This window comes from Prionailurus viverrinus, chromosome A2 (assembly GCF_022837055.1).
Source record: "Prionailurus viverrinus isolate Anna chromosome A2, UM_Priviv_1.0, whole genome shotgun sequence".
Taxonomy (NCBI): domain Eukaryota; kingdom Metazoa; phylum Chordata; class Mammalia; order Carnivora; family Felidae; genus Prionailurus; species Prionailurus viverrinus.
The window spans coordinates 88,601,202-88,627,688 of NC_062562.1; the positions used below are offsets into that span (position 1 = coordinate 88,601,202).

Here is a 26,487-nt window from a genome sequence, read left to right on the forward strand (position 1 = left end):
ATCCAGAGACTTTTTTGAAAAGCTATACTCGTCCGAAACTCATACATTTTTGTTATTAGCAGATGTAAATTTGAAGGGGAAATACCATATACTAAGAGCCATTTGGGAATATTCTGTCTTGTAAGGATGACTTACATTTTTCGTTTGAATGGCATGGATACTGAGAGTTTAAACTCAAAACTCATCTGTACTCTAGCTCTGAATCACTTTCTGTGAACTGTGCATTTTTATGATAAACACACACATGTGCATAAAGTATGTGACCTCATTGGCAGTTATCTGCAGTGTCAAAAACCACTGGCAGATACCCAAGAATTGATTGACATATATCTTATAGAACTGGAGTTAATTAGTAGGTCTACCAATTCCCAACTGTACTACAGGAAACAGAAAATCTGTTTAATACAGTAATCAATGACATTCTGTGTGTGGTCAGAAGACATTCACTATAGGGCAAGAGTAGATTTTGGAATACAGTATTCAGGAGTGTAAATATTGCTATTAAAATGCTAGGAGTGTAAAATAAGGCCTATTTTTCTAACTGGAAGACTAAGCAAGGCTTTTCTCTTTTTTTTCCCTCAAACTATTTGTCATTACTTAAAGCAACTGCTAATTTCCTCCTGCAAGATCTGAGGCTGTTAAATCACAAAGGGAGTCTTGATTTGCTTCCAAAGTGATGTCTTTACTTCTGTGACATCAGTTATCTGAAAAGCTAAGTCCACTGTATCATTTCCTAACAGTGAGTTTCAACAATTTGGGGAACTCAGTGTAAGATAATGAGTTATTTTAAAGAAAGAACACAGCAAAGAAAAAAACTGAATGTTAAAATGTCCACAAAGGCCACAATAAAAGCGAAAAGCAAAATGTTTCTTTTTTTTTTTTTTTTGTATGATGAAATAATCTTCATTATGTAAAGGCAGAACAGAGGTTTAAAGAGGATACTAGTTCATTATTTTATGTAGTATGGGACAGGTAATAGCAAAGCATTCATTCTATTTATAAACTAAAATATAAGACAACGATATGTCCTGGTTCTATATGAAAAGCCATCCTTGCAAACAAAAGTTACTAAATTCAAACTTCACGAGAGCTAATCCAACAATTGTAGCCTCAGTTCTGATCACTGTACCTTCTTCTTCCAATCTTTCCATCATTGTTATTCTTTTCCTAAGGGCATGAAGCACACATTGTCTCTTCAACTTCACAAACGGCATAACTGTCTAAATTCAAGGGTAGGATTTTAAGTACCAGTATAGATCAACTTAAAGCAGATTCTCTCTTAAGGCAGTTTAAGCATTTGAAAATTAAATCTTATACTGTCTAGACAAGCTATCTTGATAATATCTTTTCCAGAATTTCCTAGATTGTCTGTCTAGACCGCCCCAAATTCCCCCAGATGACTGCATAATCATCTTTCCTCTGACCACTTAAAAGACTCTGGAACAATACTTCCCAATATATTTGCCATGTAAATCAAGGTCATTGAGCTTCTGAAGGAGGACCTCTCTCCAAAGCTCTGAGATTCAGAATCTCAGGAAAATACCTGCATCCCAATATTCTACCTCAAAGGAGATTAGAAGGGAAGCTTTATTTATTTCGGTGGTGGAAATGGCTTCCTCCACTTTCCTGGATAAGTGGCTTGGCTCCAGAACCTGTCCCTTTCATTTCCCCTGCCCACCCATAAGAGAACAATGAATAGTTAATGAGTTATAAAGGAAATATGTTGTGAACTCTCCTAAATAGCAATTTCAAGGAAAAAAATCAGTATTTTTGGGAAAATGATAAAAACATGGGAACAATAAATGGTATTTTAATTTAAATGGCCATCAAGATCATCTAAGTTTAAAATTTTTAAATGGAAGAATTTAAGATAAAGTGCAGAATCACCTAGTAACAATGGGAGCTCAGTGCGGTAATTTACAGTATCTGATCAAGTGAGGTACAAGATGACAATTACTTACACGAAAGACGGTAACAGCGAGATGCAGATTTTTATTTTAAAAATGATAACATTCTTTCAGTACCTACTACCCATTGGACAATGTTAAACCCTCACAACAGCCATACATAAAACAGACACACAAAGAAAATAAGTAGCTTATTCCGGATCAAGCATCTAGTACCAAGTGAGGTCAGACAAAAGTCCTCCACTCTAGGACAGGGGACACTTGTTTAACAATGATGGGATTAGAACTCATTGAGTTTCTATAACAAAAAAAGTCAGTGGGTCATGCCCTTACTAGGAGGGTTGGAAGGCAGTTGGAGATAACAAGTCAACCTCTCATTTACAATATATGGACACTGAGGATAACAGGGGTTTTGTTCAGTTTTGTTTTACATAGTATGAGACAGAGTCTGAGATGTTAAATAATTTTCCCAGGGCTCCAAAGCTAGTGAGTTGTAGAACAAGATCAGAAGCCAGATGTGACTTCACAGCCCATGTCTTTTCTATTAATCTGTGCTAGGAGCTCAGCTCTCCTGATTCCATTGCTCTGTCTGGACAGCATGATCCCTGACAGACCGAAAAAGTGTAATACGATGTGGAAGGAGTTCTCTAGAGCTTTCTCCAGAGTACAGAATAGTGGGGCAATTACCCCAGGCCTAACTGATGGGGTGCCTGACTACAGGAACAGATGAGAAGAAAGCAAAGAGGGAGAGATTTCTCCAGGAGGTGCTGGAAGTCAAGCATACAAAGTCTCCTAGATCACGTGCAAGGAATTATTCCTAATTTCATCAACACAAAACAAGTAATTTAAGTAGAACGGCCTTTCCTTAAAGTTAGTTTTTACTTAAAACTCTTGGGTACGTCAGCAAGTATACTATACGTGCTTGTACGGGAAAGAAGGAGGAAGGATGGACCGGGGGGGAACCGGCTGATGAGGAGCAAATACTTACACTGGTGAGGCCTTGGGAAAGTGTTTTCATCTTTCCAGGATCATCAGTTAAGTAATAATAATTGTGTTTGGTCTAGAAACCACATAGTCTCTAAGGTGTCTACAAAGATGTTATAGCACAGACTGTTTTGATTTCTAAACCTTTGGGTTGAAAGAACGTTTTTGTATCACTTTAGGACACCTTAAGAAAAGTTAGGGAGAGAATCTATAGCTACAGAGAAGTGGCTCACGTGTGAATTATATTTTATCTTCGGGATTTCAAAAATATTGGAGAAATAAATCCTTTATTTGTTGAGTATCTCTGAATTCCAATTTGGAAGAAAATTCTGTCACAAATGATGCTCTCACCATTTGTTCTTTTTGGCATTTAGTGCCAAAAAATTATAAAAGGGCTTATAGTTGAAGGCTTACTGGTAAGCCCAATTCATGGAACCACTTTCAATATCCGTAACTTTTCCTTTCAGTATTTCCCTAATCTCTAGTGTTACTTAAGCTTACCTAACTTTAATTACCTAACTAAAACATCTCTTATATTAAACCAATTAAAGAAACATTTCTTTTTCTTTTCCATACTGCCAACATTATAGCTCAAAATAGAGAAAGAAAGCTTAGTTGAGTAAGAACACAAATGTGAATAATTTAGGTCAAACATGAGATCAGACCATTGTGCACATGTATGGCATCCTTCCTTAATCCCTAGGCAGAAGAAAACAACTGGGGTGGCAGACACTTCTGGCGGAGGATGGAAATGGAGGGGAAAGCTGGCAATATACAAATGAAGGAGAAAACAGTACACATTCAGCCTGCTGACATCTGCTGCACATGCAAAATGGATTGGACTCTGTAATCCAGGGCGAAAGCAAATGCTTTCTTCCTTCCTTCCTCCTGTTCCATAGTTATCGTTGAGTGATGGTCTCATTCTTTTTGCATTCACAGATTAAAATTAATAACAGCATTTGAATTTGAAGTAGATCCCACTGAATAGCAAACCAGAAGCTAAATGAGCTGAAGAAATTAGTAATGAAGCATTTGAATAGGAAGGGGTCATGGACAAATACCAGTTTTTAAAAGCCAGCTTTAGTTTACCTCAGGATGATGTCCAATTTCAATGTAGGTGCAAATTGGATGAAAAGCCCCCGTTCCACAGGCGTACAAGTGAGTCTGATTATAAGCCTTAAGCACCTTGATGAAATTAGCACATTCTTTCTGTAAAACAAAAGGAAAACCAGTGAGTTCTAGCAGTCAGCATGGCTGAGGTATCCTCTAGGGTGCTAGGCATGCTTGAACAGATTTCTTTTCTTTTGTGTCTTTTTCACAACATTTTTAGGGCTTATTATCCTATTATTTGTTCATATTATCTAATGAAATAAACTATAAAAGCTCTTATCATTTGGGGGGTAATAAAAGATTGTCTTCCATGACAGTTCATTAAAACTATTTGTAATTTATTTATATAAAAGTGGAATAAAGGTATAGATAATTGTTAATCACAAGTGACTTTTCTAGAGATGAGGGGAACAGGAAATGATATGATTAATTAAAGATTACTTAAAGCACACACTGATGAAATTTCTTTGCAAAAATAAGCTTTAAGTTTAGAATAAAACAAAAATAAAAGATAATAAAGCTTTTTATTAAACATGAATTTTAAACATTAGTAGTAGCCAATAATGATGGGTGCCTGCCTTTAAACTTCAGTTCTGCTCATTAGTAACCTCTATAGAGTCTAAGAAAGTAAAGCTGCCTCCTCTCCAAAACATCATTTCAGCCTCAAAGACAATGCAGAGTATATTTCTACTAAATAGGGAAGATTAGTTAGAGTACTGAATGTCTGTAGGTGGAAAGATCTTTTATGGAGTGGCTATAATTAACAAATATTTTCAGGAGGTTCATGGACATCCTGAACCCATGAACCCATACATGCATTCCCTGCGCAATGAGCCACAAATCCCACAGGTAAGAATGTTTAGTTCTTAGGAGATATTCTAGTCATATCTTATTATTTATAGTTTAGATATACTTGCCATTGTATCTTCTGAAATAAAAGATCACTTGAAAAATAAAATGGAGAAAGGGGCACCTGGGTGGCTCAGTCAGTTGAGCATCCGACTTCAGCTCAGGTCATGATCTCACAAACAGTTCGTTGGTTCCCGCTACACATCAGGCTCTGTGCTGACAGCTCAGAGCCTGGAGCCTGCTTCAGATTCTGTGTCTCCCTCTTTCTCTGCCCTTCTCCTGCTCATGCTCTGTGTCTGTCTCTCTCTCTCTCTCTCAAAAATAAATGAACATTAAAAAAAAATTTTAATAACAAATAAAATGGACAGAGCCATTTATATCCTTTCTATATATTCTACCTGCAGGTGCTGTGAAAGAAACTGTTTTTCTATAAACAAATAGGAATCTCAGACTTTGTCCCTGTTGATGAAAGATTTGGGAGAAAAATCAGATAATCAGAATATAAACTGATAATTTTATTACCCAAAAAATCCAGAGCAGAAAAGACTTAGTTTTTGCAAAATATTTCATTATTTTTTTAATGTTTATTTATTTATTTGAGAGCATGTGTGCACACACAAATGGGGGAGGGGCAGAGAGAGAGGGAGAGGGAGAATACCCAGCAGGTTCCACACTGTCACCGCAGAGCCCAGTGCAGGGCTTATCTCAGGAACCAAGAAATCATGACCTGAGCCAAAATCAAGAGCTGGGCCCTTACCTGACTGAGCCAGCCAGGCACCTCACAAAATTATTTTTAAATAGGTGAATCTATATCAATATTAAAAAGAAAAAAAAAAAAGAAAAGAAAACCCAAACTGTCAAAATAGTTTCAAATAAAATGTTATGGTCTGTTAACCATATAAGGAATCTTAAAAATTACATACATATAAGTAGAAAGTATGAGTTCATCATGGAATACATAATATCCACTTTGAAAGTAGCCAAATGAATATTCATATGCTAAATAATAAAAACTTCATCGAAAACTATTTTATGATTGATCATAGATTATCCTAAGTTTGTGTTTTACCTATAAACATTTGGAAATAAGAACCAAATACGTAACTAGAAATGCAGATAAAGATGAAAAGCAGACTCTAATGTGAGCAAGGCTGGCAAATATAATAGAAGATAGTGTTGATCCCAGCACCTCAAAGCATGGAACACTTCCAAATTCACTCTGTGTAACATGTGACTTTTCAAGTGAAAGCTCAGAATGCATTTGGACTTATGTGGTCAGTTGGCGTTTATAACTGAGGTGTTACAATGATGTAAGTAAATTTCCACATGATGTTTGTATTCTGTGTTTGCAGCTGATAATTTTGGTCTTAATTGTATTGCCCCCATAATAAGGAGCAGACAACCAAACTTAAGCAGAATAATTGTTATTTAAATTCAAATAACTGCTTTCCATTACCACTGATTTTTCTGGGATGAAACCTAAGGGTGTCCTGTTAATATACTGCCCCAAAGATGAATGAGACCTATTTAAGGTAAAATATGTAACTTTCAAGTTATGACTCCTCATACTTTCTTAACATATGCTGAGTAGTTTAGGGAAGTAACTAAAATAAACATCTAATTTCTCCTACTGTTTTGCCACTTAAATCCTGACTCTGTCTGGTAAAGCAGTACAGCATATAAAATTAAGCTCTCAAATCAATTAATTTTAGAAGTTGCAATGAAGAAAAATTTCCTAACTTAAAGAGTATATGGATCTTACCCACATTTAATGGTACATCTTAGACAAAACAGATAGAGCCTAACTTCCAAGACTCTCAGCAACAAACTGCCCATTCTGCAACAGTTTCTCTCCTCCCAAGAGGCTAGGGCATGAATGTCTAGGCAGGGGAAAGAGGTTGTGCAGAGGGAAACATCTGATAAACTCATTTACAAATGAGGCCATTCATAAGTCTTACCCAAAGGATTTATTTGTACTTTAAAGAATATTCAGTCATTTGCAAAGAAGGCATTTTCAGGAAAATGTTTCACAGCACCCCATTTTTTGAAACATGTAGGTGGCCACATACTCTTCTTTTACATAAAGACAGCCATCCCTAATTGTGGACTCAGTATTACAGCATTCATGATTATAAATAACCAGTTCCGGCACCGTATGTTGAAACCAAGTAAATGGCTAGGTATATATTGGTAAGCAAACGAATATTCTAATAAATAATAGTGGCAGAACCAGATGGACATCTTGTTCATTTTAGAAAAGAACAGGCTTCCAGTTTGCCTGCCATGCCTTAAAAGACACACATGCAATTCTGAATACAAATCCAAATTCTCTAATCCCATTAGTAACACCTAAGTGCATCCTAGAAATCTGAGAAGAGACCCTAGTTCTCTGGGACAACAATAAAAGGAAACATTTTATGAGCATGGATACTTGTAAAGACAAATGGAGACTCATGCCATCTCTGTAACTGTTTTCAGTCCTAAAATCAATAGGCTGGTGAGTTTATATCTTTTATAGACTGGGTAATTGATTAGCAATAATTAGTGGTTGAAAAACTCAGGGTTCTTAAAACTACAGAAGTGAGCCACACTGAATATCATAATTTTAGTTTGTTGTCTATTAACTATCAAATAAGTATTACTATAGTACGACAGCTAGCCCTCTACAGAGCTGCTGGAAAAAAATCAGTCACAAGACTATAGCTGTGAAACCTGGCAAAGGGTTCTACTGAGAATGCTGATAACAGACTCTATCTGTGCTACAAAGGGACTAGACCCACCCAATTGGCCTAAGGCCTGGAATGATCCCCTTCATTTCCCCAGTGAACTCTCCTAGTTGGCAGCAGGCTGTAATGTTGCCATGCCCCAGGGCTAGCTCAGCATTATTTTCAAAGGAAGGTTGATGCAAATAGAATGGAGAGAAATTTCTTAGGTTTACAGAATAGGTTAAGACATTTGAAATGAAACAAAGACAGTGAATGAAGTACTTTCAAAATTGGCTAAAAATAGCTGCATGGAAGCAGTGAATTAAAAGTACTGGACAGAGAAGAACCAAAAATTTGAAGAAGACATTGTTAGCAAGGATTGTTCTTTAAACAGAAAACCTACATAAAAGAGTATCAATTCTGTCATTCATTTGCCTTCACTCTCTAGCTTGTTGCTGCCAAGGTTTTTTTTGTTTTTGTTTTTGTTTTTTGAATGTTCCAAAACAGGATACTCATTTTATTTGGAAGCAGCCTGGACATTCCTCTAAAAAAGAAGGAAGCGTGGCAGAAAAAGGAAACACACTTCACACATTTCTGGTCTAGGGAGACAGAAGAAGAGTGATTCTGACCTTTTTTTGAACCATGACGATTCTTAAAACTTCGAATGTAATGTACTTTTTGGCATTAAACTACTGCACTGCTTTGCTCAGCACCGGCGGATTTACAACGTAATAAAGAAAATGTAATCAGTTCAAAATGAATTCATTTTTCAAACCTTGATCCTTTTTGGAATTTAAGTTGATATACACAGACAAGTTTAGCAACAAGTTGCCTTCCCAAGAGTCAGGTAACCATACTGACCTCTTATTTTACTGAAATGTACTCCAGACCAACAGCATTATGAATTGTTAACTTTCCTAGAAGTAAAAGTAAGGGCAATAATAAACCAGTAAACCCCAAGGCTGCACCTGAAGAACAATGATTCATCATCCTAGTGACAAACCGTTCACACTTATTTTTTCAATGTTTCTAGTGCTTTCAGATTAAATTGAAAGAGGAATTAAACAAAAGAGATATTAGCCTGGAAAAATAAATTAGAAAGAAAATGTCTACCCCCAGAAAAAAGATATAGGAGCCAAATGCACTGTGATTCAAAAACAAACATTACAAATATGTAGCACTGATTAGACTATGTTACGCAGACTTTTCCCGGACGGTTACAAAAATAAAGTCCATCCATCTGTCAAAACAACTGCTCCATGCATGAAAATTAAAACAGAATTGAGGTGTTTTTAACTAACTTCCGATAATTATACTTTCTACAAAAGAATGTAATTTACCTCCAATTCCAATTACCTCCTTGCATGTTCTTAAATTATGGATGGAGCAGTGAAATGTTACTCTAAATAAGAGAAAAAAGGAGAGAAGGCTGTGAAGATGAACAATTTCTATTCAAATATATTCAGTTCATGATTAAATCTAACAACTTGTTCTGGTTCAAATAAAAATCCGCCCAAAATGAATGGGTATAGTGTAGTATTGCCTCAGGTCAGCGAACATTCATTTAGAAGAGAAAGTCTCTATGTAGTTTATGTAGAAATATTTTAATGTTTAATCTACCATCTGGGAAAGCAAAGGAATCCTTTTCCTATCATGATGGGTGGATACATTTCTGCATGAAAATCCATTAATAAGCTTAATTCCTGAAGTTAATCTGTTGACTTTCTTTTTCTCTGGTCAATTTATTTGGCAAGCTGGCTGAATACTAGAATCTTCGTGCCAAAGCAGTAATCCGTGAGATTGTTCCTGTCACTCACTTCATCCCTCTATGTAAGCTGTTTCATACTTATCTAGCAATAATATTTTCTCTTTTTTTTTTCTTTTAACACTATGCTATTACAGCTGTGACCTAATCATCCATAATCATGTCTTTCTAATACCTCGGCATTCATTAAAGGATGTTATATATCTCTTCTTCAAAGAGGCATAGGTAATAAAACTAAGACTTAACTGTGTTCTAATTATAATATTAACCATCTAATGTTGAATTTGTGACCTGGAATTGCTAAACATGCACCTTGTGATATGGTGAGTAGGCTGTTCTATCCATTTTGGGAGACATTTTCACCTTCATTATCAAGAAAAATGATGGACTAATAAAACCAACTGACCTGTTCACCTCAAAGCTTTGTTTTGTTGTGTTTTGATTTCAGAAATTTTTTCAAAACAATGATTCAACTAGGACAACAAAATTGGTGTCATTTCATGGCTAGTTATTTAAGAATGTAAGCCTATTCACATTAACTGACCTATAACATCTTTAAACCTGTAACAGATGAAAATTAAATTTTAAAGTGGCTCGAGTTATGTGACAGACTAAATGAAGACTCCTACACAAAGCTACCAAATCATTTTATGTAAATACTCATTTCTGTTAAGATGCCCCATTTGACTGACTTTTCACCTCAGGATTGACTGCTGTGAAGCTCTAGAAGTTATTTATGGACCAGAGAAACTGATAATATCTACAGTTTAGCTTATATTTTCTTTCATATTGTGCTATCAATCTAATTATCACATTTGTATCATTCACTTGAGTTGTTTGATTGTAGGTGGTCCATAAAAAAATAAACCTTCTTTATCTTATATTCAAATGAAAGCATACAATTATAAAGTATTATGTGAAACCAACTTAAAAATTTTCCTGCCAAGCCAGAAGAACTATTTAAGTAGTCAAAAATCCCTACTCTGATTTCAACCATACTATGTGGTTTCCAATTTTATGCAACATGTTGAATACTTGGTGCTCATGCCTTACAGCAACTAAGTCCATAATTTACACCAAGTAGGTAGAGTTACAATCTAAAAAGGCTTCCTGTGGCACCAGGTTGGCTCTGTTGGTTAAGCTTCTGGCTTTGGCTCAGGTCATGATCTCGCAGTTCACAAGTTCGAGCCCTGCATCGCATCGGGCTCTGTGCTGACAGCTCAGAGCCTAGAGCCTGCTTCGGATTCTGTGTCTCCCACTCTCTCTGCCCTTTGCCCACTCATGCTCTGTCTCTCTCCCTCTCTTTCTCAAAAATAAAAAAATTTTAAAGAGGCTTACTGTGGATAGAATTAGTTGGCATATTTATTCCTAACATATATGCTTTCTCATAACAGAATCTAATACTCAAATAAGGGAGAAAAACTGCATCTTTAATTATGTATGATATATAGCCATGAGGAAGGAGAAATAAAAATGAAATCCACATTTTAAAGGAATGCTTGATTTCATTCACATATACCTCTCTTTTACCTTCTACCTTGTCTAACATGAAAAGTGAAAACATTTTTGGTTGGAGTCTTAATATCAAAAGTATTAAATGCTGTTAATTAATTAATAATATAAAATGTTCTCTTAATATATTTTCTAATATATGGAGACTCCTTAGCCATTTATAATACTACATACATACTATATAATCTGTATATACTATAATGTACATACACACATATACAGATATATGTGTGCATATATATTACATACATTAATTTTAGAAATAATTTCTGAATACAATGAAAATTTGGACCTTTAGAATTTTAAATTTTGATTATATGAATATTTAATAAAGATGTCAGTTTTTTTAAAATAGATATTCAAGCTTGAAAAGGTATTCTCAGAGAATTTAAGGAAAACATATAGGGGCATCTGGCTGGCTCAGTAAGAAGAGTATGTGACTCTTGATCTTGGGGTCATAAGCTTGAGCCCCATGTTGGGCACAGACAACATTTAAAAAAATAAATAAATTTAAAAAAAACATACAGAGCAAAAGTAATGAATTAATAATAACAAAACAGAAATGGCATGGGGGTTTTAACATGATATTTTAAAAGTCAGTCAGACATGGGTTAGAATTATTCAGGCAACATTTTTCATTTGTTGTGTGGCTATCAGAAAGTTACTTAGGATCTCTGAGTCACAGTCTCCTCAACTAAAAATTAGAATAGTGATATAGTAAAGTACTTACCATGATAACTTAGTACTTACTAAATAATCAGCTGGTTATAGTATTCTTTTTTTAAAAAAAAAAATTAATGTTTATTTTTGAGAGAAAGAGAAAAACAGTGTGAGTGGAGGAGGGGCAGAGAGAGAGGGAGGGTGACAAAGAATCCAAAGCAGGCTCCAGGCTCCTAGCTGTTAGCACCAGACACAGGGCTTGAACCCATGAGTGGTGAGATCATGATCTGAGCCAAAGTCAGACGCTTAATTGACTGAGCCACCCAGGTGCCCCTAACTTATTCTTAATATAGGGAATCATCTGTTTATTTGATTTGAATATTTCCACCTATGCTCACCTCTCACGCCATTCACTGTAGTGTGCAATACCTTGGGCAAGAACTCCATTATGAACTGTTCCTTCCTTTTAAGGACAGATAAGGGAGTTTAAGCCCATACTTGATGATAAGGTGAGATGGATTTAGTAAAATTGGTATTGAATATTAAAAATATGTGCCCATTTTTGTTACAAAGGGAAATTACATGTTGTTCATTAGAATTTTCATAAAATTCCAGTCTTCCACGAGTGGAGGACTATAAGTTATAGTCACTCTTTTCATCAAAGTGGTAGATGGCATGAATTACTGTCAGTCAAACAGCAAATGCAGCAATTATTAAAAAGTTGTGGCAGAATTGTACTACGTCACTTGAGATAAGCTGGAACTACAGTGTAGAATTCCCTTTTCCATAAACTGGTTAAGATTGGCCATAAAGTATTTTGCATGAGATGTGCAAGGCAGAAGTTGAACTGCAACCATGAAAGTCCCAAAGTTGTTCTGATCTGCTGGCCACCATGTTAGCATTGGGCCTGCCCCTCCTGCACCCTCTACCAGATCTTATTTGCTAGCTTCTATAAGACCTGGTCCTGGTACTTGTGCAGCTCCATAGCAAAAAGCATCAGCTTCTTCTGTAGGTCACCCAAGTCATCAAAGTTGGAAGTGGTGAAAGAGACACCAACTCTAGTTTGTCCTTGTGGGTCACAGTTTATCCTTGCGAGTTTCAGCTGGTCCTTGCTCTTCCCCACTAAATGTCAGCTTTTCTTCCCTAGTGCCAATCCTGGTGACCCACAACAATGTCAGGCCCATTACCTGACTCAGAGGCAATTGATTCCAGAAATCCATGGATTTCTCCACCATCTTCCACAACTGTATAAGGTCAAGTCCCTGTTACAAAATCCTTTTTAACATCGCTCATACAAGTTCTGGCCTCTGATCAAACCCTAACGTATAAAAGGCTATATATATAACTTACTACCATAAAACAGCTCATTGTGATACATTATAAGGGGAACATGGATCTGATCCATTTAAAAAGAAAAACACAACTTATTGGTTGATCATTCTGTTTCCAAATGCAAATGGTTATTCTTTTTAAAACGCATATTAAGACTTAGAATCAATAAGTTATACTAATTTTGGTATCTCTTTAAACACAATACCAAAAAAATATTTTGATTCACACACATGTACACACGTACATATATACACACAGGCAGTCTATATTTAATATGTTGTATAGCATATAGGATAGAGAGTATAATATATTTAGTGTGCTTAGCACTCAATTTGAATGTGATTATGACAATCTCCAAGAGTGTTCTGTTCTAAATGCATAAAAGCTAAAAACAAAGTTTAAGATTCTCAGTTTCCTGAAATAGTGTCAATTTTTTAGATACTATAATTTTGCATCCTGTTTTCCTTACCACCCTTAAAAATGTGGTAAAGAAAACTATATAAAAATTAAATGATATAAAAAGAACTTTAGGAAAGTTTTGTGATGTTCGATAGACATAATGGCAATTTTTATTGCAACATGAACGAATCAAAGAAAAACAGTCAAAAGTTGACCATAACCTATTTGCCTTGAGACAGAACATATCCAAGAAAAATATTTCCAGAGTTCATGTTAGATCTATGACACGATGGTCAGCATACGCATTGAAAATGAACAGAAATCTAAACCTTAAGATTAAGTGCATAGAGAAACAATGCCAAAGATGACCATGAGAAGCTACGTGTCAGTATGACCTGGAACACCTGCTAACTATGTAGTTAGAAAACCCCAGAGGAACTGTCCAAATCATTCTAATAAACCTTAGAAAGCATAAAATGCTAACTACACTCTAAAAGTATGTATACTGATACCTGCATGAAATACAGTGTCCAATCAAATCTAGATAACAGTTTGTCAACCAATGCCAAATATATGAATTTCACTTCAACCACTGAGGGAGGGATCCAATTTAAAAAATATAATCTAAAATCTGTAAACTCTCTTCAAGTTTTATATACTGTTCCTATTTTAAGTGCTAGCCTTACTTTGTAAGTGCATTTAAAATTTAATCCCGAACTCAAAAGATTACCAGAAAAACAAACCAAGAAACAAACCCTAAGTTTATATATATGAGACTCGGTCCATAGCAATTCAAACACAATAATTACTGTCTTATTTTGCCATATTATAAAACACATTAATTCAAAATATGAATAAAATCTAGTTTCTAAAATATCTTTAATGCCAAAGCTTCATTTTTGAAGCATCTTCTACCTAAGATACAAAACTGATTCTTCCAGTTGCTTTGAAAGGAAATGTGTATCTTTTTTTAAGCCTATTTATTTATTTTGGGAGAGAAAATGTGTGTGCATGTGCACACAAGCAAGGGAGGAAGAGAGAGAGAGAGGGTAAGAAAGTTCCAAGCAGGCTCCATGCTGTCAGTACAGAGCCTGACAAGGGCTCAAACCCATGAACCATGAGATCACGACCTGAGCCGGTATCAAGGCGCTTAACCAACTGAGCTACCCAGGTGCACCAGGAAAATATGTATCCTATAACCAAATACGAGTTACAAAAATTAGTTAATAAAAGCAGTGCATTTAGAGCAGGGGGTATATACACTAAGCTCCCATTAAGTGTTAGTTTAGTCCACTTGTGTGGATATTTTTTTTCTTTTTTTATTGAAGCATAGAAGACACACAATGTTACATTAGTTTCAGGTATGTAACATGGTAATTCCAGAATTCTATATGTTATACTAAGCTCACCTCAAGTGATCATTATTATTATTATTACTTCTGAATGCTAAATTTAAACTGTAATCACTTTGCTCAGTTTACCTGATATTGACCCCCAAGCAGAAGAACACACACATATGTGCATGTGCATAAAAATCTATGTTCATTTCTGTGGCTTTTATAAGACAAGATTTTCACTGTCTTTCACGAAAAATGAGTGGTCTGGGGATGCCTGGGTGCCTCAGTCGGTCGAGCACCCGACTTTGGCTCAGGTCATGATCTCGCTGTCCGTGAGTTCGAGCCCCAGGTCGGGCTCTGTGCTGACAGCTCAGAGCCTGGAGACTGTTTCAGATACTGTGTCTCCCTCTCTCTCTGCCCCTCCTCCACTCACGCTCTGTCTCTCTCTCTCTCTCCGCAAAAATACATAAACTTAAAAAAAATGAATACAGTGAACATAATCTTTCATCATCTAAAATGCCTGCAGAAAATTATAACCAATATTGTCAAGAATTGTAAAGGGTCTATGATTTTTTTCTAACTTAGAAGATAACAAGTTATTCAAATACAGTTTCATTCATACTGGCAGAATATACGTGGCTCTTGAATCAGAGACAAAGGACATTATTACCCACAAAAATATTAGTCATTGTACCAGCATTCTCATGCTGGTTCCCCAAGCTCCAATTCCTAGTGCACAGTATGAAGAGGATCTGGTGACAACCTGTACGTGCAGTGAGTTGCATTACAGCAGAGAAGCCTTGGGTTAAGGGAACCTGAATATTTTATTATAGTCACAAGCATGCTTGCCATTATATATTGAGGGAGATGTTAGTTTATTGTACTGGATGGTAAGCATACCTGCCCTGTGCCCTGAGGGAGACACTACCTCCAACTGCTCAAGGCTTGCAAACCAGCCTTTTGTTTAAGAGGGAGACACTATGTTCCAAGTCTCTTCCCTATACAAATATCCTTCAAATATCCTTTAAATTCTGTAAAATGGCAGTTAGGGCCTCTATTCATCAGATATGCAGAATTATATGAAAGACCCATGAAAAAATATCTCCCAATGATTATACATCAAGGTTTTGAGATTTAATGAAGCCTTATGATTTCTGTAGAATTAGGAGGTAATTCAACCATCCATTTAAAAAAAAATAAAATGCCTTGAATTCCTTAGAAGAAAATGTTTAAAAAATTAAAGTTGATGCCAACTTTGACCTTTAAAAAAAGGTCATATGTATCCTTAAAAAATGAAATTCACTCTGGAAAAGCAAATGAATTTCAATGACTAATGTGCATTTTGGACTGTACTGAAACTTAAGATTCATGTGTGGCTTCAAATTCTCCATTGCATTCACTTGGCAAAAAATAGTGTTGCTAAAGCCCTGTAATTTGAGCCATGATAAATTTGATAGACATGTTATAATACATCATAGCATTAAAAATGAATAACAACTAAGGACAAAAATATAAAAATAAATCCCTCAAGAATTGCAAAAATGTCCCAAAATTCAGGTGCATGACAATACGCTTTGAAATGTTTCCAACAATAGCGATGTTATGAGAATCTGCTTTTTTTTGTTCATCTCAGATGGTTGAAATTTTGATTTCCAATGATGTTCAAAATATTTCTAACAGTCATACGGTTGCCATTTGGTTTTATTGAAACTTAGTGCAAAGAGAGATGGTTTAGTAGGATAAACAAAGAAGATACAGAGAGCTATTGATTCGAAACAGATTCTTTTACCAGCTTAGCATGTATTCAGTTTTCATTTGCAAAACAGGGTCAAGGAAGTTAATCCCTCAATAGAAATGTTATTGTGAATAACAAAGTGGATTTTAAGCACCAGGAAAAATATCAAAAATGAAAGTAAAGGTGAATAATAGCAGTCAGAATAGAGATATCTGGATTGCATTTATCTTCTTATTCAGGGACTCTGTCCAATAATATTCTATGTATTTTTTTTTTCAAATTACAACTCTCAAGTTACAACAATGGAAAAGTTCATGAGCATTTCACTCCCCTAATATAGAAATGCCCCAACAACATAAAAGTGTAGATAGAGCCTGCTACACTAAGAAAGCATATTAGGAATATAGCCGGTATATTCACTTCCACAAAAGGAAAACAAAAATAAATTTAGAGTAATGTTGTTGTCAGAAATGTCATTACCAGCAGTCTAAGACCCATTCATATTCTCTTTCTCCCTTGATCTACATATATATGTAGAAAGAAAGGAAATATAAATGTCTCTCAGGATGCAGATTCCTTCTTTACCACAAAGTCCATCTTTGTGGATAGCTGGCTTGAATTCCAGCTGCTGATTTAACATATGTGTTTGATACAAAACTGAACCATGAGAAACGATGGTGTGTATCTTTTCAGCTGCCTGGCAGGATGGGAAAGGGTTCAATTTTCTGTATGATGCTACACTCAGTGAACTATGTAGGTTCAGGAACTATGGATGTACAGGAACTATGAATGTTCAATCTAGTGGCATATCCTGACTACCCAGGTGGCTGTGTTGTCTTAACCATCTTAACCAGAATTAAGAATGACCCACTTTCAAGGTATATATATATCTGAAATATATATTATATATCATAACATGATATATAATATGCATCAGTCAGTGTCTTTGCCTTACTTTTCCTAACGTACTCTTACATCTAAATCCACTACTGAGAAGACAGCACTTCCTCCAGGAAGGTTTGTTTAAAGGAGCTTTATTTCTAGAGGACTTCTTAAGAAAACACTAAAACCAGAGGGAAACAGTAAACTCAGATCCTAGAAACCATGGAGAGCATTCAAGCAGGTCATTAGTTTACTTTTCTATAAATGTTCAGGTCAGTTCCTATTTTGGTTACAATTCTATCTTGGAGTCCCAATGGCTGCAAAAACTACTAAGCCTCATTCCTGTGGCTTTCAGCATCACAAGAATTCTTTGAAAGGAATTATTGTCCATATGTCACAGCTGACTATTATTTACTCAAGATACAGTGCAGAATTTCTATCAAACCATCCATGTCACTTCAAAAATCAGGTACTGGATGTAAATTCTTAAAAACTCTTTACTCTTAGTATTTCTTGCTAAGTGATTAAGAAATTATTGGTAAAAATACCAAAGCTATTTTTTTATGTTTATCAGGGAAAAATGTTAAAAATCCAGGAAGCCTACTAATTGCTATTTTTCTAAAATCATGTATTAGGGAAGAAATGGAAAAATGCATTTATATATTAAAGTTCAAAAATAATGAATAAATGGCACATATTTTATTTAAATGAAATATATATGTAAATTAAGTTACATAAATGAGGTTATCTGAAAAGAAATTTTAATAAAATGCATTTGAAATGCACAAAATATATTTTGAATAATAGGTCAATGAAAAGCATTATTAAAGGAATAAGATGGGTTACCAGAAAAATAGTAAGAAATCTATTTTTCTATTGAATATATTGTTGACAACTAGAGGAAAAATACATTTTTAACCAAAATATATGAAAACTGTTACATTTTTATTTTATCAAATAAGTGCTAAGAAAGAGAAAACAAAATATGCTGGAATTGAACTGCTATAATTTAACAGAAGATAAAGGAATAACCAAAACACAAACACTTTATCATGTTACATTAATTAGTTGACTTTGAAAAAAGATTAGTATGGGTAATATTACCATATCACTAAACCTTCAAAAATTTAAATATCTCGATGCACACATAATTACCTATCTCTACCATAATTTATGGAGTATGACTTATAAGTCTTCAGAATGTTTATTACAAAGTGCTATGAAATGATCACGTGCAATTAATACCTTGTATCCGACTTAGCAAACTCTATATGTCTTAGTTCCTTTCAATTTAGTTCTATGAAAACCACAGCATTTTCAATAAGCCTGGAAAATAAAATAAAGTTGCCTTTCTTAGAGAGGAAACCTCTGAGGTCATAATTAGGGTTACCCTTATTGGCACTATGCAGATCACGACTTTATTGCACCTGCTGAACTAACTGCATCTGTGTTAACACCAGAATCCCTTGGTGTTTAGTACTTATGCCAAAGTGGGAGGGGAGGGAAGGAAGAAGAGGAGGGAAGGGCAGATGAGAGGAGAGCCATAAAAGATAAGGGAAATACAGTGAGGTGAATTTTGGAAACCACAAACACTAAAGATTATGTGCTATCTTAGTAAATGAGTAAGCTGATTCAATCACTATATCAAATACACTCAGTACTTGCCTATAGTGCTTATTATAAATGCTTATTATAAAATCCAGATAATTTGCCAGATAAGTATCATATTATCTTCAATTTCAAAATTGAATTGAATTCAGAATAGTGCAACACTACAGTGATCATGATCTTTAAAGAGGATCAAATTAATTTCATGAATGATGTTTTTGCTAAGAAATTGCCTAAGCAACTCTATTACATGTACCACAAACACTAATAATAGTTAATATAAATTTTGTACAATGCATTATACCCTATGCAATAATTTCACTTGTGATTGAGTCTTACAGGAATGCTGTGAGCTGGTTGTTATTACGTCCACACCCTTGATGCGACCAGAATAGGTAAAGTATTTATTAGTCCTTTACTGTTTCTGTGTGTTAACAGGCAAATTCAAATCCATATATGCCACAGGACACCAAAAACTTCATCAGAAGCACAGACATTCTGATCTCAACTTCTAGCATAGTACTCAAAATGTTCTAAAATTATGGATGAAAAGGCTTTGAATGAATATTCTGAATCACTGTATTTTCTGATCAAGAAAATGGAAGTAGTGATATCCACCTCATAAAGTTGTCATTAAAATTACATTTACAAAATAGCATTTAAATCATCATAGTACTTGACACAGGAAAGATTCTCAATAATTATACGTATTCATGTCTTCACTTGTTAAACTTCAACAGAAATGGAAAGAGTCTGTTTTTAAAAGTCACAGGTGCATACTGGTAAAATCTCTACTTCTATCCATCCTTAGTTAATATCACATTGAAATCTTTCAAAATAATCTGTTAACATTAAGCATGGCATTTTAACATTAATAATTTTTTGTGTATTCAGTTATGGGTTTTTTGCCTTAGACTTACGAAGTATTTTCTTCTTTTAAATAATTTTCACAAAAACTCTTAAACTTGTTTCTCCCAATTGTAAAATATGTAATGTCTCATTTAATGGATAAAATAATAAAGCACTCCAGAAATCAGAATACTTGCATAAGTACAGTCAATGAGTCATTGGGGGTTTCAACATAACATTCCTGACTTCTCTGGACTCCTATACCATTGTTTTTTCCTCTTTACTCCTTTCCAATAGTCCTAACATAAGTATCAACTTGGGACAGTTTAATATTTGACAGAACACACTTTTTTTTTTAATGTTCATTTATTTTTGAGAAAGAGAGACAGAGCATGAGCAGGGGAGGGGCAGAGAGAGAGGGAGACACAGAATGTGAAGCAGATTCCAGGCTCTGAGCTGTCAGCAAAGAGACCGACGTGGGGCTCAAATTCACAAATGATGAGATCATAACCTGAGCCAAAGTCAGGCATTTAACCTACTGAGCCACCCAGGCATCCCTTGACAGAACGTTTTTGTGGTCCACTTTTACATAGCCAAAAAAAATGTTTACTATGAAGGTGCAATGTAACTTATCATCACTATATTTAAAGTGAAATTTTCAAGGATGAAATTTGCCATGTTTGGTAATATGTAATTAATCAAAGCCTGTGCTTTGTCCTCTTTTATCTATCTTCCTTCACCAGTAGCCAACACTGTTACCAGATTGAGATATTCTTTCCCCATGAATTCAGACTCCACCTCTACATCATTCTAAACATATGCGTCATCTTGTGGGCAGCTGCTACCAATCAATCAGGTTGTCTCCTGAAAATATCTACATATCTATCCATCTACAAATATATATATATACATACACACACACACACACACACACACACACACACACACACACAAGCAGGTTAATGTGTGTCTTTAAGCACCTAAGATAAATTTCTTTTAAATGCCAATATGTATACAAAATACATAGGATTTTTCTTGTGTTTTTAGACATCCAAAAATAAGACACAAAATAAAATACATTATATCTGTTTTTTTTAATTCAAAAAAATTTAATGGTTTATTTTTTAGAGAGAGACAGAGTGTGAGCAGGGGAGGGGCAAAGAGAGAGGGAGACACAGAATCTGAGCTGTCAGCACACAGCCTGACGCGGGGCTCGAACTCATAAACAGTGAGATCATGACCTGAGCCGAAGTAGCACACTTAACCAACAGAGCCACCCAGGCACCCCTAAATTATATATGTTTTAAATCCTGAAATTCATTTTACTTTATTGATTTAAATGACTATAACTGCCTTTTATGATCTGTGCAAATACTTGGCTATACCTCAAAACAGTGACCCACTTAATTTTACTAACAAAGTTTGCCTCAGAAAAAAATGAATGTACCTTTTGATAAAGGTAAAACCATTGTTGGATTGCTTACCATTCTTCTTTTGTTCAATGCCTATTACCTAGTCAAGACAATGCCTATTACCTAGTCATTACTCAATCCATATTTAAGAAATCAGAGGAAGGATGGATGGATGGATGGATGGAAGGAAGGAAGGAAGGAAGGTGAAAGGAAAGGAAAACAGAAAAAGAACAGAATGCAAAGAAGGAAGAAGGGATAATTTAATCATGACTCTGAGGCAGAAAAATTTCATATCACCCAAAAGGAATTCAAGAAGAATTAACATATGAAAACAAATTTGTACAAAGAAGTTGACTTGCTGAATATAAGTATATATGCTACAAAATTGCATTTTGTTAATTATCTTTTGTATACATGTAAATCTTTAGGCATGTTTTACCTTTACCCACTTCTTTATATAAAAATACCACTATCCAAAATTAAATACTTTTTTGTTTCTAAAAAGTGATTAGGTTCACAAGTATAGTGTTTACTTAATACAACACTAAACAAAAATGATGACAGAATAATAAATTATGTAATTACTAAGATAATTTAGTTGATTGATACTTACCAGGATATCTTTTCCAGCCCATTTGCATTCATCCCTTCTGGTAAAAGATACTGGCCATACAATCTAAGGGCAGAGAAAAAACATAATTTTACGCCAATTAAGTTCTCTAAGTGATCCAACATTATAGTCTGTTAGACTAAGGTGGGGCAACTTAAAGAAAGTTCCACAAAGCATTATGTGGTAGGATGGTTTCAGCTTAAACTCTGCAGTAGCATCTATTAATTGGTATGAATGTAAATCCTTCAATCTCTGCCTACCCATTAGACTTTGCTGTTTATGAAAGTTGAGCAACACAGAATTTATGTAGTCAGTAGATTTAAGCAGCGTGCAGAGAAGAGAACTGTCAGGTTGGGAGAGGAAGATCATTTTGAGAAGATGTGAAAATCTCGTGAAGGGAGATAGAAATAAACATAAAAAAGTGTCTAACATTTTTCTAAAAGAATCTGTCTTTATTATAAAATAGTCATATTGAATTTAAACATGAGGTGCTCTGGGTCCTTTTCCCTAATTCAAATTTCAGCATGACACTCTAGAATGAGCAATTGATAGGGTTAAGAAAACCTCATTTTAGAAAGGAATTTTTTTTTTTTTTTTTTTTTTTTGGTGGGGGGAAGCACAGTAAGTAGGTAAGAGTAACATTATATACTTTCTGGAGATAAAGAAGGAAATGAATTTCCAAATAGATAGCTCTAAAAACTTTGCCACTGTGGGAAAAACTTAAACTAATTGAAAAACAATTGTTTTCATCCCTAATATTTCCCCTTCATTCTTTGACAACATTTATGCTAAATTCCAAAGGTTTCTATACTGTATAATTACAATGACAGTGGTAAGCAGGCCAAGATATTATTGGTGGTTTAGGGGATGGTGGATGTATTTTTCTTTATAATATTAATACAAACATCCTCATCTAAATTTTAATATAAAATTGTTCAGTTCCTCAGGGCAATTCGAATGAGTCCTATCTGTATTGGGGCAACACAATTGAATTTTTTTCTTTAATTCATCTTTCTCATCTGGTAACAGTTAATTTCAGGAAAAAAAAATGTCATATGTAAAAAAAAAAAAAAAATCCAGACATGGTGCAGTCACTCATTCATGTCTGTGTTAGTCTCAAAATGACTGATCATCTTTTTTGGGATCCTCAAGATAATTCAGTATAAATGGTCATAAACAAGCCTCAAGATAATTCAGTATAAATGGTTATAAACAAGCCTCAAGATAATTCAGTATAAACGGTCATAAACAAGCCCCTAGATAATTCAGTATGAATGGTCATAAACTTGTGCAAGGGCTATGATATTCAATCTAGGGAATCAAAACAAAATATAACACATTCATAAGCAAGAACTTAGGACATATTGAAATAACCTATGATGGCATAACAAATGCATTTCAGCTCTGTGTCACAATTATAAAAGCCCTAAAAATTTTTGGTTATACATTCATTTTTACCATCTAAAGCTTTTAATTTATGTATTCTTTTTCATGTGCTTTTCTTTTCATGTTTATCTGTATATGTAAATTAGAACTGTCATTTGATTTGTTCCACAAGGATCTTACAAAGTAATCTCATAATAAAAAAAAAATCTAAGCACAATAAATGCACGTCCTTAAAATTCACATTACCCTGACTTCTGAATTACTAGAGCGGGTGCTGGGTAGTCTGTTCCATACATTCCACAGCTCTGTCTTCACTGTGGCTATGGAAAGCCCAAGCGATCTATTCTTATTTAAAGTTTATACCGGTAGATAAAATATAAATTTCATTTAAAACACGACAATAATATAGAGTATAGGGCTAAGATTTACTGACTTTCACATTAAGCTTGCCAGTTACATTTCACAAAACTCACAGATTATTAAAACATGATTTTTAACTGAAAAAGGCAAGTCATTTTCTCATACTTTCCTAGCTCTTGACTGCTGGTGGTGAGATAGCATGGGTCTCATTTTGTCATTTTTCTCTTATGTCAAATGTTGATAAAAAATAATGTTGATAACATTTATGCTCAATTCTCTCATACTTAGAGTGTGTACTCTCAACTTTCTAGAGTTCCCAGAGTTAAATAAATAAGTATAGCTTAAAAATCTGGCATGAATAAAATAAATTTTGGTATATAATATGCTATTCTGGAAAGCAACTTGTGGGCATAACTATAAGTCAGTGAAATAAATATATATATTTACTTTATATAAAAAATATAAACAGGGGCGCCTGGGTGGCGCAGTCAGTTAAGCATCCGACTTCAGCTCAGGTCACGATCTCTCAGTCCATGAGTTCGAGCCCCGCGTCGGGCTCTGGGCTGATGGCTCAGAGCCTGGAGCCTGCTTCCGATTCTGTGTCTCCCTCTCTCTCTGCCCCTCCCCCGTTCATGCTCTGTCTCTCTCTGTCTCAAAAGTAAATAAACGTGAAAAAAAAATTAAAAAAAAAAATAAACATATTTAATTGTCATTTCCAACAGTATCCTCTTCCATAAAGAAAAATTCCTGACTATTTGGTTATATTTGTTTACCTGTAGATATTTTTGTCTTCTTTGTTCAAAAAGTCTCAATTAACAATGCCTAAATTTCTTATGCTCATATTCAAAGTGTTTCATGATGTGTATTACACTTTCCTTTCTTCATGCGTCTATAGTTCTATTCATGACAGCCCCTCTCACTCATAATTTTATAAATAAGCATTTGTGCCTTAAAGAAACAGCATGCTTTTATGAAGGTCTAGAATCTTTTCATGGTTCTTCCAAATCTGAGGATGTGTTATCTCTAATAAGGATTGGCCTAATATATACCTTTATGCTCATAATCTTATCTTTAATATTATGTTGTAAGTCCCTCAAGAATTATTTATGATATCCTATAGTGATCTTTATAAAGTTTATTACAAGAGTAGATGCTTCAGAAAATGCTAAATAACATCATACAGAGATTATAAAGAACATTAATAGACAAATGCATGTGAATTCTTAAGTAAACTAGATTTACTCCTATGGACAGTGTGGTATAATTAAATAATATGTTTGGAATGAATGTTTTAGACTTAGAAATATGTCTCCCATTAGAATAATGATTTTAAATGCAAGAGCAGGAGCTATAACAACACTATGAAACTGGGCAAGTCACCTAACTTGAATTAATTCATTACTTCAGTATCTATTTATTGTAAGTCTAGTTGGTAGAAGATACTGTGATTATATCAAGGGCATACAAATGGCTCTGGGATTTTCCTCATCTATAAAACAGCAGGTTGTCTCATACAATAATTAAGCCTTTTCAATTTTAGAACAAACTGAGTATATAAACTAAGAATCTTTATTATTTCATTATTCAGAGAAAAATGCCAAATACATTAAATACATATTCTGAGGTGTGATGTTACTCATATATTGTTTATGGGTAAAAAATATATGTATATGTATTTATGTTATATATATGAGTTTTACAAAATGATAAAACTATTATGAACACTGAAAACTTGAACTTATATAATTTCCTACTATTAAAATACCAAATATTTCTTAAACTTAGATTTTTCACTCATTATATAAAAAGGATGACTTATTTTCACTAAACAAAACAAAGCTGCTTATTTTATGACCTTTAGAAAAGACTCCAAGGTAAATATTTTTGTTATTTCAGAAAAACAAACGGATAACTAGTTTTCTTAGACAACAGTTAACCTTAGGAATACTGCAATCATCTGAGAAGTCTTAGAAATCAAATAGATTGAAAAAATCAGAAAAAGAAATATCAAAGGTGACATTTAAATGCCGTATATTAATCTCTAAGTATATCGCTGCTGTTTTGTATGATATACATAATGAATCAAATCTTTATGTACAGTCAGAATTTCAGAGTTTGGGTAGTAGGAAAGTAAAAGTCTTAGGTCCAGTGGTATACTCTATTAGAGATATGAATTAGCTTTGAATTTAATCTTCATTTGATCTTCAAAGCAATATTCTCCAACCAGGACAAAAGCTTTTAATACAATTCATTACTTTTCAAAACTTATTGTCCAATGTGTTAAAGTTTATCAGAAGTTTAGGAAACACCACTCTCTAAAGTCCTATAAGAAGCAAAATTAACATACATAAAAACTGATGTATATGTACTCTAAAAAAATATGTTATACTAGTACTCCTACAAAAGCCGCTACATAAAAGATTTTTGTTCCTCAGAGAATTATGACTGGAAATACTGACTATGAAAAAATAATTGACTTTGAGTGCAGCATATGGACTCAGTAGCATAATTTGCACTGATTTTTCAATCCATGTTTATTTTCCAAACTGTATAGCTTATTAATTAAAGAAGCCAAAAACATGGTAAAGAGTAAGGACAAAACTGATAGACTGCAAGTGTCTAAATGACCACATTTGTAAAGATCTGACACTGAAAACTGATCTTCTAGATGAGGGTTTGGCAAACTTTTTGTTTGAAAGGCCAGATAGTAAATATTTTAGGCTCTGTGAGCCAGATGATCTCTATCACAACTATTCAATTCTGCCATTGTTGAATGAAAGCAAGCATAGGCAATATGTAAATGTATGAGTGTCTGTGTTCCAATAACCATTATTTACAAAAACAGGTGACACACCAGATTAGGCATGTGTAAAATGATTGATGAACTCTGCATTTGCTGACAATATAGCGATATATACATACACATACATATACACACACACGGTAAATGACATCAATTATGTTATAAATATAATGGTTCAGATGTTTAGTTTTACACAGGAAAAATGATATAACTATGGAAGGATAAGCTTAAGTCAGTATTTCTTAAAATGATCATTTAGCATACTAGGGTTTTGTCCTTGAT

At 34.3% G+C, this 26,487-nt stretch overlaps 1 protein-coding gene across 2 annotated transcripts in view; it reads right to left on the minus strand.

Annotated features, from left to right (window-relative positions):
- Positions 1–26,487, minus strand: part of SEMA3A (semaphorin 3A) — a 468,512-nt gene that overhangs the window by 127,350 nt on the left and 314,675 nt on the right. For both annotated transcript variants that reach the window (XM_047850777.1, XM_047850776.1), the window contains 2 exons: positions 21,660–21,722; positions 3,981–4,100 (listed from right to left, as the gene is read on the minus strand). In XM_047850777.1, the coding sequence (XP_047706733.1) occupies positions 3,981–4,100; positions 21,660–21,722 (183 nt within the window). The remainder of the gene's footprint in view (positions 1–3,980; positions 4,101–21,659; positions 21,723–26,487) is intronic.